Raw genomic sequence first — 12,019 nt, 5'->3', positions numbered from 1 at the left:
ATTTATACCTAAGTATTTCATATTTGAGTTTTGCTAATATAAATGACATTTTATTCTTTATTTCTTTTTTAAAAAGATTTTATTTATTTGACAGAGAGAGTGTGCACACAAGCAGGGGAAGCAGCAAAAGGAGAGGGAGAAGCAGGTTCCCCACTGAGCACTGAGCCCAATATGGGACTTGATCCCAGGACCCTGGGATCATGACCTGAGCCAAAGACAGATGCTTAACCAACTGAGCCACCCAAGTATCTTATATTTTTTATTTCAAATTCTACTTGCTTATTATTTATATTTAGGAAAGCAACTGACTTGATATATTAATCTCATATCCTACCACCTTGCTTTAATTGCTTACTAGTTCCAGAAAGCTTTTTTTAAAATCCTTTCAGATTTTCTACATAGATATTGTGTGACAATGACTATATTTGCAAAGACAGTTTTATGGATTCCTTTCCAAACTGTGTATCTTTATTTCATTTTCTTGTCTAGTTGTATTAGCAGTGACTTCCAGTATAATGTTGAAAAGTAGTTGTGAGAGGGGACATCCTTGACTTATTACTGATCATAATAGGTAAGTTTCAAGTTTCTCACCATAAAGTATGATGCTTGGTGTAGATTTTTTTGTAACTATTCTTTATCAAGTTGGGGAAGTTCTTTTCTATGCCTGGTTTATCTACGGATTTTTAAAAACTATGCTTTCTATGTCATTATTAGTTCCAACAAATCATTTTTCCAATTGCTTCTCTTATATATATTCTAGACAGGTAATTATATCATCTGCAAATACTGATAGATTCCCCCTTAAAGACATACTTGAAATACACTTAAAAACATTTTTTTTTTTTTTTTCAGGACACTTGGGTGGCTCAGTTGGTTAAGCATCTGCCTTCTACTCAGGTCATGATCCCAGGGTCCTAGGATCGAGTCCCACATTGGGCTCCCTGGTCAGCAGGGAGTCTGCTTCTCCCTCTGCCCCTCCTCCCTGTGCTTGCTCTCTCTTTCTCTCTCTCTTTCTCTCTCTCCCCGCTCTCTTTCCTTCAAAATAAATAAGTAAAATCTTTTAAAAAATAAAAAAAATTTTTTTCAGTGCCATGTGTGTATCTTTGGGTTGTTGACTTTTCATTTTAGATCAGGTGTTATGACCTGTATAATCATTCTAATATATTTTTTATATATATACACATATATATTTTGTGATGTGTGATCCTTTTTAGAAATTTTTGTGTTTAAAAATAATAAACTTTTTATTTGAAGACTCTCTATAGATTTGTGAATATCTAAATTTTAATCAGTTTTTGCTATATACACTTTGAAAATCAAGTAGTTTGGCAAAATTTAAAATGGCAAGAAGCAAACTCTTATCTCACATTCCCCCAAGTAATGTTCCAAAATGTTCAAATTCTCTAGCTGATTTTTCTCTTGTTGCATTTTAAAGCAGCATGCTTAATCACAGTTTTAAACTTTTCAGTTTATCTATTGATTTCTTACAGAAAAATAAAGTTTTTTTTTTCTCTTAAAGTGCCACTCAGCACTCCTGGACTGCCTGGGTGGCTCAGTGGGTTAAGCCTCTGCCTTTAGCTCAGGTCATGATCTCAGAGTCCTGGGATCGAGTCCCACGTCGGGCTCTCTGCTAGGTAGGGAGCCTGCTTCCTCCTCTCTCTCTCTCTCTCTCTACTTGTGATCTCTCTGTGTCAAATAAATAAAATCTTAAAAAAAAAAGTGCCACTCAGCACTCCTCCATACACACTTACCCTTTCGTAACTTCTCAATTAAGATATATCACAAATTAATAGTGCTTACCTTATTGTCTACATAATAATTCACATCTGAGACAAAAAGTCTATTTTTTGAGTATTTGATATCCTGTTCAACTCAATTTTTTTCCTCTTAATTTTTCCCCAGAGCAAATACAGGCTTTCCATGCAATAGTCACTAATTCATCTCCAGAATCCAGTGAGAACTGCAAATTTTCTTTCAATACTGTCAAAATCTATCAGAGGAGTCTGTCAGAGGCACTTTTTGTTGTTGTTGAGACAACTCTCCAGGAAGCGCCCTTTCCCTTTCACTAAAATCTGCTTGATAAGTTTCTAGGCATGTTTTGTAGCTCTTTTCCTGGAGATTTCCTTTACCAGAATTTTTATTTTTATTTATTTTCCTTTACCAGAATCCATCAATTATCTTAAATCACCAAGAGCTGTTTCTTGTTACCTAAATGTTCTTTTTCTTTTTATGGCATCCTAGTTTTATTAATGGATCCAAATAACCTATTAATATTTCTAAACAAGCTAATTACAGATTTTAAGAGTTTTCTTCTGGCCCTTGAATAACATTGGTTTCCTCTGAGTTCTTTATTCTTCAATTTTGCTCTCTGACTCTCCTGGTGGAGGCTTTCCTTTGGTATCTTCTGATCTTGGCTCTCTGTTCTTGTTTACCAACTGGAAGCTCTGTGCAGACTAGGCTTTAATTTTGGTTGAGAAGGTAACAAGTGGCTTTCTTTTGGGTGGTTCCCAAATGTCATTATCTATATGGCGTCTTTTCTCTTGGGCCAGTGTCAATATTCTACTTGGGAATTATAAGCTTGGCTGCCAATATTGTGCAAGTTGAAAAGAATCTCAGTTTCCCCACAGCTGGGCCACCTCTGGGCACACAGTCACTGTTCCTCTGTAAAGGCTGATACTCTCTCCCTGCTAACCAGAGTGATAATTGATCAGTGCAGGATTTTAGGGTTCAGTCCACTTGGATGTCTCTCCTGCCGCTTAATGTAAACAATTGCCTTGTTGATTGTTACAAGATGACTAGCTTCTCAGTATCTTTTGCCGTTAGGCATACGGCACTGCTATGTTCTAGAGCAGTGCTCAGCAAATTAGCTATATTCTGGTTTCTTTCTGTAAGCATTCTGTTTTTCAGAGGTAAACAGATTTGGGGATTCATTGAGGGTTTCCCTTCTTTTCCTTTTTTTCAGGGTACATGTAGATCTTTAAAAATATTTTTTCTTTCACTTCTAGAAATTTGCTGGAAGAGGGGAGAACTGAACCATTACTTTTCTTTTTTCTGTTCAGTTTGCATCTTGAGTGGCATTCTGAAAATGAACATTTAACATTTTTTATTACTTGCATCTGTGTTTTTGTCCCTTATCTGTGTTTTTGTCCATTTTCATATCATTATATCAATATATTTAGACACTTTAATGTTATCAGTATTGAGCTTCTATTTTTATATTTGTTGAGAATACTTTTCAGAGTCATTCCCTTTTTATTTTAGTTTTCTTATTTTCATGGCAATGAAATTTTGTATCTTCATGTAATCAATTTGGCAGTATTTTCCTTTATAGAAAGATAATTTGCAAGTGGCTGATAAATTTGCAGTTGTTTAGTTTTTCTTGTAATATAGACTATAAATATTTATCTTACTTATCTTGAAATTATTTTGAAATTTTCTTGTCAAATATAAATCTATTCCCCGTCCAATTTTCAAATTGTTAGTTAGCTTGATAGTAACTGTTTAAAATTTCAATGATTTTCTCTTTATTATCATGTATGCAATTTGTAGTACGCTTTATTTCTGTGATTTCTATTTTTATTGGTATATTTTCCTATTTCATGCCCATTTTCATTATGTATTAATCATTTCTATTTTTAATAATTCATTGGCTGATCTCATTTCATTTTCTTTTTTCAGTTTAATAAAGTTTTCCATTTTTATAGTATACAACTATTCTGAGCTAAGTTGTAAAAATCAGAAGACAAGTAAGACTTGTCCCTTGTCTTCAAGGAGTACACAGTCTTGGAGGGTAGAATCAGTTCATCCCGAGAAACTCCTTTGAGTTCATCCCGAGAAACTCCAACCTCCTTTGAAAGCTTAAGTTGAAAGAAGGAATGAGCTTTAGAAGGAGAAGCTTGAGTCTTGATGTTTAGGCAGAATTTTACCAGGGCCATGAATAGATAAGCCAAAAAGAAACTACCAGTGCAAAAAGATGTGGACAGATGCACATACAGAGGTGGCTGGAATAGTGGGTGAGGGTATAAGGAGTATCTGAGAATGAGGCTGGAGAGATAAGGGGAGGAGCACTACTCTTATAATTCTAGTTGAATTCAAACCACCTCTAGTAAGCTCTTGATCAGACTAACATTAGATCTATCAGGGGTGCCATAAATAAGCACTGAATTGATTGGAGTTCTTAAACAATGTCATTTGATGAAAAATGGGGTAGGTAAAAATAATAAAATGTTATATATAGGCTTGTTCTTTAACAGTATCAAAAAATCAAGGCTATGGTAAATCCAAGGTGTATGTTCCTTTTCAAAGTTAAAACTCAAGGAAGAAAGACTGCCTTCTTCAAGGATAATCAGTCAGCTTTAAGACAGGGAACATAAAATCAATTTCCTCGATTTTACTGGAGCTGTCTGTAATTCTCATTAGTATGTAGTCCACTACAAAAATAGGAGTAAGTTCCCTTAACCAGCAGAGTGCTGTGGAATAGGAGCCATTCTGCACAGCAGTCAGGAGGAAATGGAAATAAGAAAGGGAACAGATAGAAGTAGACCAGTTGCTCTAGAATGTTGATAGTGAAATGAAAAAACTAGAATGTAGCTCAGGGAATGATATGAGCATGTAAAGAATTGCATCATACCAAGTTCTAACCGTGCTTAGAAGACAGAAGGGAGTAATTTGGTATAGAGGGAGAGGTTAAATGTTTGTGTTTTTAAAAAAGATTTTATTTATTTTTGTGGGAAAGAAAAAACACATAAGCAGGAGCTGGGGAGGGGCAGAGAGAGGGGGACAAGCAGACTCCCCACTGAGCAGAGATTCCCAGTGTGGGACTTGATCCCAGGACCCTGGGATCACTGAGCCACCCAGGCACTCTGAGGTTAAGTGTTTTATAGAAGCGAGATCCACTTTAGAGCATGAATTTTTTTAGAAAATATGAAATGGTTTGTTCCAAAACACAGAGGGGAAGAGGGATCACTTCTTCCTGCTAGAATTACAACAAAGATAAAATTAGATGATGTAAAGAAAGAGATGTTGAAGGATAGATGGTAGAGAGCTAGACAACTTACATGGATGGCTTTGATCTACTAAATAAGTCTATCCACAGGACCCCTGCACCAGAATCACCAGGGAGAGCTGGATTACGCATTCAGCAGGATTACTCATTGGAACCCAGGAAGCTGTATTATCAGGATATTCTAACTGGAGTTTGAGACCCGTGGTTTAAAAGAAGTAGGAGGTTACCTGCAGGGTGTGTTCATATTATTGGGAAAGTATTCATGTTTTAAGGAGCACAGCAGAAGATCGGGATGGGCAACAGAGAGACTAGAATTATTAAGCATGGGCTACTGGAGTTAGAGGCAGGAGTTTGTGTTGGTAAGGCTGGTCTAGCTCCGGAATATGGTTAAATGTGTTTCCATGACTTCTTCTAGAATAAAGTGGTCCCACTTACAAACCCTGTCAAACCTTGTTATCCTTTTTTTTTTTTTTTTTTTTAATTTGTCAGGGCCCAGAGAAAATTGCTAAAGCAGGCTTCTGAGTCAAGGACATGAAGAAACCTGGAGCAGTTTTCCCTCTGTGGGGCTTACGGAACATACCTTTCTTGGCAGGCAGAATTAAGGACACTGATTGCTACAGAAAACCCTGTGGATTTGTTTATTCAGAGTTTGAGTCTCACATATTTATGGTGAATGCTGCCAACGTGTCAGGCCACACTTTCCCCTGCAAGTTTTGGCTCCGTTCCATTCTTACATGCATTGTTCTCCATCTGTAGGTAACATGAGACAGGTGACAGCCCGGTGTGAAAGAGAATAAAAGTTGCTAGAGCCTAAGTGTAGTTCCTTGTCTTTTTTCCCTTTTTATACTTGATCTGTCTCAGCAACCTCCTCACTGGTCTCCAAGCTACCAGCCTCTTCCTTCCCCAGATCACCAGTTACCTTTTTGATACAGACTGACCACTAAACAGATGAGGAAATATTTGTAATGCAAATAGCGTCTGTGAGTTTCCCTATCACCGCTGACTGAAGTCCACAAACAAATTAGAGATACTCCACATTTTTTGCAACATGTCACTGCCTCCACCCTTCCTGCCTCCGTGGCCCAGGAAAACAGGCTCTTCTTCATGAATGTTCCAGAACACCGTGCACCCCAGCCTGTGACCAGTGTTTCTTCTCATTTAGTTGCTGTGCTTCCTGTTGTCCCCCCACAGGAGCTGTATTTAAACGTCATCTCCTCGCTGAAGCTTTTTCAGGCTCCACTCTTCTCCTAAGGCAGGATTATTTTTTCATCTGTATTCCCACAATACTGTATACAGATATCAACTGTTGCATTTAGAACATTATGTGGTACTCATTTACATTTTTGTTTCCACACTTGGACATGAATTTCTTAAGAACAAAAATTGGGTCATTAAATTTTTTTTTTAAAGATTTTATTTATTTATTTGACAGAGAGAGAGATCACAAGTAGGCAAAGAGGCAGGCAGAGAGAGAGGGGGAAGCAGGCTCCCTGCTGAGCAGAGAGCCCGATGTGGGGCTCGATCCCAGGACCCCGGGATCATGACCTGAGCCGAAGGCAGAGGCTTTAACCCACTGAGCCACCCAGGCGCCCCTGGGTCATTAAATTTTTAATTCCCCTGTGCCTGACACGAAGATGTTTACCACAAATTTTAGTTGAATACATTGAACCAGAGATCCTCTTTTTATGGAATCCAAACTGGAAGAACATAGGAAAGTAGAGTTCTTTGGAGCAAGCAAAATGGTCAACTCTGTCAGCGTCATTTTATAATAGTAACAAGTGCTTCTTTTTCCATATAATATTATAGTTACAATATAGTGTCAGATAATCTGAATACTTCTAGGATCATAGAATTTCAATGGGAAGAAGTATTTTCCAGGTGGTTCCTTTGATTTGCAGATGAAGAAACCAGTCCTGTACTTATATCAGACTGCACAAGTAGGCTTTTTTTTTTTTTAAGATTTTATTTATTTATTTGACAGACAGAGATCACAATTAGGCAGAGAGGCAGGCAGAGACAGAGGAGGAAGCAGGCTCCCCACTGAGCAGAGAGCACGATGCGGGGCTCAATCCCAGAACCCTGGGATCATGAACTGAGCTGAAGGCAGAGGCTTTAACCCACTGAGCCACCCAGGCGCCCCTGCACAAGTAGTTTTTAACAAAATGCTATCCAATGGGGCATCTGGATGGCTTAGTCAGTTAAGTGTCTGCCTTCAGCTCAGGTCATGATCCTGGGGTCTAGGGATCAAGCCCCACATTGATCTCCCTGCTCTGTGGAGAGCCTGCTTCTCCCTCTCCCTCTGCTACTACCCCCCTGCTCATGCTCTCACTGTCTCAGGTGAATAAATTTTTAAAAATCGTAAAAAAAAAAAAAAATCCAATCCAACAACCAGCAACCTTTGTGAATTCATGAGTATTAAACCATTTTTACATTCCAGGCAAATAATTCTGGGAGAGCAAAATGTACAGTATATTTTAGCTCAAACGGAATTTCATTAAGGATTCTTAACCTGAATTTAAGACTGTTGGGGTTGGGGAAAGCCAAGCTACTTGATGAGAAATAATTGTTAAGTTCAAGGAAGATTTTAAATATAAGTGAAGCATCTTTCATGTTTTTTCCCCCTGAGATAATGTGAACTATCAGGTCCATCAGACGAACAATAGAGTGGAATGTGATGAGTTCCTTTTCTCAGGGTTTAGCTGAGCCTCTTCTTCTCTATAATAGGTTTCAGAATCTGCTGTGGTCCAGGAAGACTTTTGTGGACAACATGAAGATCTATAACCACAGTTACATCTACATGCCTGCCTTCTCTATGAAGACGGGAACAGAGCCATCTCTCCGGGTTTATTACACACTGTCAGATGTTGGTGCCAATCAAACAGTGCTCTTTGCCAACCCCAACTTTCTGCGTAGCATTGGAAAGTTCTGGAAAAGTAGGGGAATCCATGCCAAGCGCCTGTCCACAGGACTCTTTCTGGTGAGTGCGGCTCTGGGCCTCTGTGAAGAGGTTGCTATCTATGGTTTCTGGCCTTTCTCTGTGAATATGCATGAGCAGCCCATCAGCCACCACTATTACGATAACGTCTTGCCCTTCTCTGGCTTCCATGCCATGCCAGAGGAATTTCTCCAGCTCTGGTATCTTCATAAAATCGGTGCACTGAGAATGCAGCTAGACCCATGTGAAGACACTTCACTCCAGCCCACTTCCTAGGGACCATGAAAAAAGAAAGAACTGAGACAGGGTATTTTTGTTAGGTTTTCTACATGACTCCAAAAGGTCAAGTCATTTCATGGATTCACAGGGGCCACTTGGAAAAATAAGACAAAACAAAAACAAAACAACTATAAAAACCCAAGAGAAACTCTACTTTGGATGTTGTCTTGGAGGACAAATAAGAAATGAAACATCCTGTGAAATATTTCGTAGCACATTGTGGATTTTCAACCAGTAACATGCTGATGAGGTGATGTTGGTGAAGCACATTTTGGTGGTTCAAATCTAGAAGATGCAGTTCACAAGACAGAGCTCTAATTGCTGCAGTTGAGGAATTAATCAAGGTAGAATAAAGGAAATGCCAGGGCAAAGTGTTACTGATTATCAACACAATCTGGCTTTAGGGAAAAAAAAAAAAAACAAACCAAAAAACCTATCTTATATCTTAGAAGTATAGGTTTTTAAAAAATGATTATTTTTGCCCTATTTAGGGGCAGTGAGTGGGTGATGAGGTAGATTTTAAAAAAAACCCTTACTGAGTAATAAAGATATAAAACACTACAGCTAATTATTGTGATTTGTTGAACCAAGTCTATGTTAACTCTAGTCTCCTTCCATTTAAAAAATGTTAAGAATTGCTTCCTCCCCTTCTGTCAAGTCTACTTAGACGATGTGAAACATTGTTGAATTTAGACTGTGTTGATTCATAGTCTGGATAACATGAGCCACTTTCCCTCCTTCTCAGAATTGAGGGCATAAACTCAATTTTAGGTCTGCATTATTTAACGCTGTTTGTATTATTATGTTATTTTAGTGCAAAAAGACTACAAATGTGAGTGCATTATTTATTTGCAAATTGGCATAATTGTCTTCATAATTTAATACTCAGATAAAGCACAATGATGTAAAGTTTAGTCACAAAACAGACTGGAAGGCACATCCCTTTTCTATCTCCCGTGGTATATTCACTCCAGGATACATGCACACAAATAAGACATATATATTCATGTACACCCACTCACACATACACACAATTAATCAAAACTCATTCCCACACAACTCCAAAAGCTGAACCCGCATGACTGAGTCTGGAAAAAATCTGTCATCATTGTTGAAAAGCTACAATTGAATTACCCACTACCCAATACCCACTACCCCTTGAGGTAGGACAAGCCAGCTCACCTGTTGTTGCACATAAAGCTCACAGCAGCATGACCCCCACATGCTTACCCCAAATGAGCGGAATTGTTTTACTCATTCTGACTCTCCCTAACATCTCATGAATGGACCCTGTGTTGAGCACGGTCACACACATGTGGTTCATACAAGTAAAGGGATGTGAATTCACAGATGTTGATTTCCTTGGTAGTACTAGGTAAGGCCACTTAGAAAGCTTTTTATATAAGTTTCGACAAACTGCAAACAAACTCCCCTGACAGATTATAAATAGTTAAGTGTGTTTATGTGTGCAAGGAAGGTAAAGGAAACCTTTCACTGTCTTTGTTCTTTGGAATGCCTTAATCTAAAAGGAGACACTAGAAATCACTATTTTTATTCGTTTAAATATCACCAAAATGTAGGTAAACTATGCCAAAAAGTTCTGCTCATTTTTAATGGTAGAAACTTAGTCTACCATATCAATTAAAACAGGTGGCAGTTTTTGGTGGGTTCATTTAAAAGCATTGAGATAACAGAGCCCTTGGAAAAATTCTGTATCACCACCAGAATAAGCAATTTCTAAATAAGACTAAATTTTGAGGTTCTTATAGAAATCAGCAGTTAAAAAATGACTGGTTGACATAACACATATTATACTGATGCTTGGAGAGTTAAGAATTTGAGAATACTGATTCTGTACAGGACTGATTTGTTATTTTGATCTATATGGCAGCAAAAATATAATGAGAATGTACTATGAGTGAGCTGTGTTGAATACACACTAGATGTGAAACCCTAAACCTATTTCCTTTTTAGAGCCATTGTAATTATTTAATAATTACCATAAAAAGGAATATATTTTTACCTGTACACTTCATCAAAAATGTAAAAGTGCTAATGAAAAACATGTGTCCCGCAAATTAGCATTTTAACTGATAAAGTTGTTAAAACTTAACTAAAGAGCTCCATAAAGCCCATGCATCACAGTTCCACTGAAGCTGCCATTTGGAAATTTAACATCTTGTTATGATTTCTGGGATAGATTTATACAATGAACTGTGTAATTTTCAGACTATAAATTTGTGGCTTCTGAAAGGCAGAACAGAAATCGCCCAAGATGATAATATTGAATTAGACCAGTACTTCTCAGCTGGGGTGATTCCCCTCCCCTATCCAGTGACATTTGGCAGTGCGTAGAGACATTTTTGATTGTTGTGATTTGGAGAATGCTCCTGGCATCTAGGGGACAGAGGCTAGGGATCCCACTAAACACCCTACAGTGGAGAGGTCAGCCCCTCACAGGGAAGGAATATTTAATTAATATTAAAATACTAATAGAGGCAAGGTTGAGAAACCCTGGATTAGACCAAAAGAATGCTTTGATTGCTCCAAATTGTCTTCACTTAGGGACACCTATACATGCTCATATCGCGTGGAATATGACTACAGTTGAATGAGAATGGTTTCTTAGAGTAGACTGCAGATGATATTATTTTATATTGACTCAAAGATATGCCATACATAGTCCTTTTTCATGGTTAGATAGAGGTATCTAAACTAAGAGTGTGACTATCCTTGTGTGTGTATATGTGTGTGTGTGTGTGTGTACGCACATGTGTGTTGTAGCATAAAGTCATACATCTCTATCCTTATTGAAATATATGTTTTCTAAGTGACACTCTATCCAGAATTATCTTGCAGAATAGACTGGAATACTCTGTTACTATTAAAAATTTGAACTCAAGGGGCGCCTGGGTGGCTCAGTGGGTTAGGCCTCTGCCTTCGGCTCAGGTCATGATCCCAGGATCCTGGGATCGAGCCCCATATCGGGCTCTCTGCTCAGCAGGGAGCCTGCTTCCCCCTCTCTCTCTCTGCCTGCCTCTCTGCCTACTTGTGATCTCTGTCAAATAAATAAATAAAATCTTAAAAAAAAAATAAAAGAAGACAGTAACATTAAAAAAAAAGAATTTGAACTCAAAGCACCTGTTATTTTATTCTGTTTATCTGGAATGGGGCCTCATACTTTGCCAAATTTGGTCAATGACATGTTAATACTAATGATCCATAAGATTAGCTCAGAAGATATTCAGGTGATGCTAGACATACTCAGTAAGAAAATTTTTCATTGCCTTCAATGCATCTGCCAAGAGAGTGTGTCACCCTCTAATATTGGTCTAATTTTGAAATTGCTTTTTATTGGCAAAAATTAGCTTGCTCCCTGGGGGCAAAAGAGAGAGTGACGAAGCTGGCATGGGTACCTGACTCGATTTTTACCTTTTATCAGCTCCCTCAGTCCCAGTTTGAGAATTGCATTGATGCTAAGGACCATAAGTAAGGGTGACCTCTGTTTAATTTAGTTACATTAGAGTAAAATTAACATAGGTGAAGGATTAAGTCATTCTCTAAGATAGAAAAGTGATTTTTTGTGTGAAAGATTTTTGTATGGAAGAGGACAATGGATACATATACTTTAAGTAGAGTATTTGATCAACAGTTTATATAAACATCTAAACTGCAACCAACACATGAAGTTAAAGAGGACCCATGGGATTTTGTTTCTATATAGTTCACTTCTAATTTAAAAAGGTAAATATTCCAAAATGATACAAATGACCCCAAATGATAGATACTCAGACAACACC

At 37.8% G+C, this 12,019-nt stretch overlaps 1 protein-coding gene across 3 annotated transcripts in view; it reads left to right on the top strand.

Annotated features, from left to right (window-relative positions):
• ST8SIA1 (ST8 alpha-N-acetyl-neuraminide alpha-2,8-sialyltransferase 1) overlaps positions 1–12,019 on the top strand; it is a 170,886-nt gene that overhangs the window by 134,155 nt on the left and 24,712 nt on the right. For 2 of the 3 annotated variants that reach the window (XM_047742608.1, XM_047742610.1), the window contains one exon: positions 7,730–11,110. In XM_047742608.1, the coding sequence (XP_047598564.1) occupies positions 7,730–8,216 (487 nt within the window). In that variant the 3' untranslated portion in view covers positions 8,217–11,110. Of the gene's footprint in view, positions 1–7,729; positions 11,111–12,019 lie in introns of those variants that run through there. The other variant, XM_047742609.1, reaches the window with a different exon arrangement.

The sequence above is a fragment of the Lutra lutra genome, chromosome 8 (assembly GCF_902655055.1).
Source record: "Lutra lutra chromosome 8, mLutLut1.2, whole genome shotgun sequence".
Classification (NCBI taxonomy): domain Eukaryota; kingdom Metazoa; phylum Chordata; class Mammalia; order Carnivora; family Mustelidae; genus Lutra; species Lutra lutra.
The sequence above is the reverse complement of the archived record's forward strand: the minus strand, read 5'-3'. Positions and strand labels throughout refer to the sequence as shown.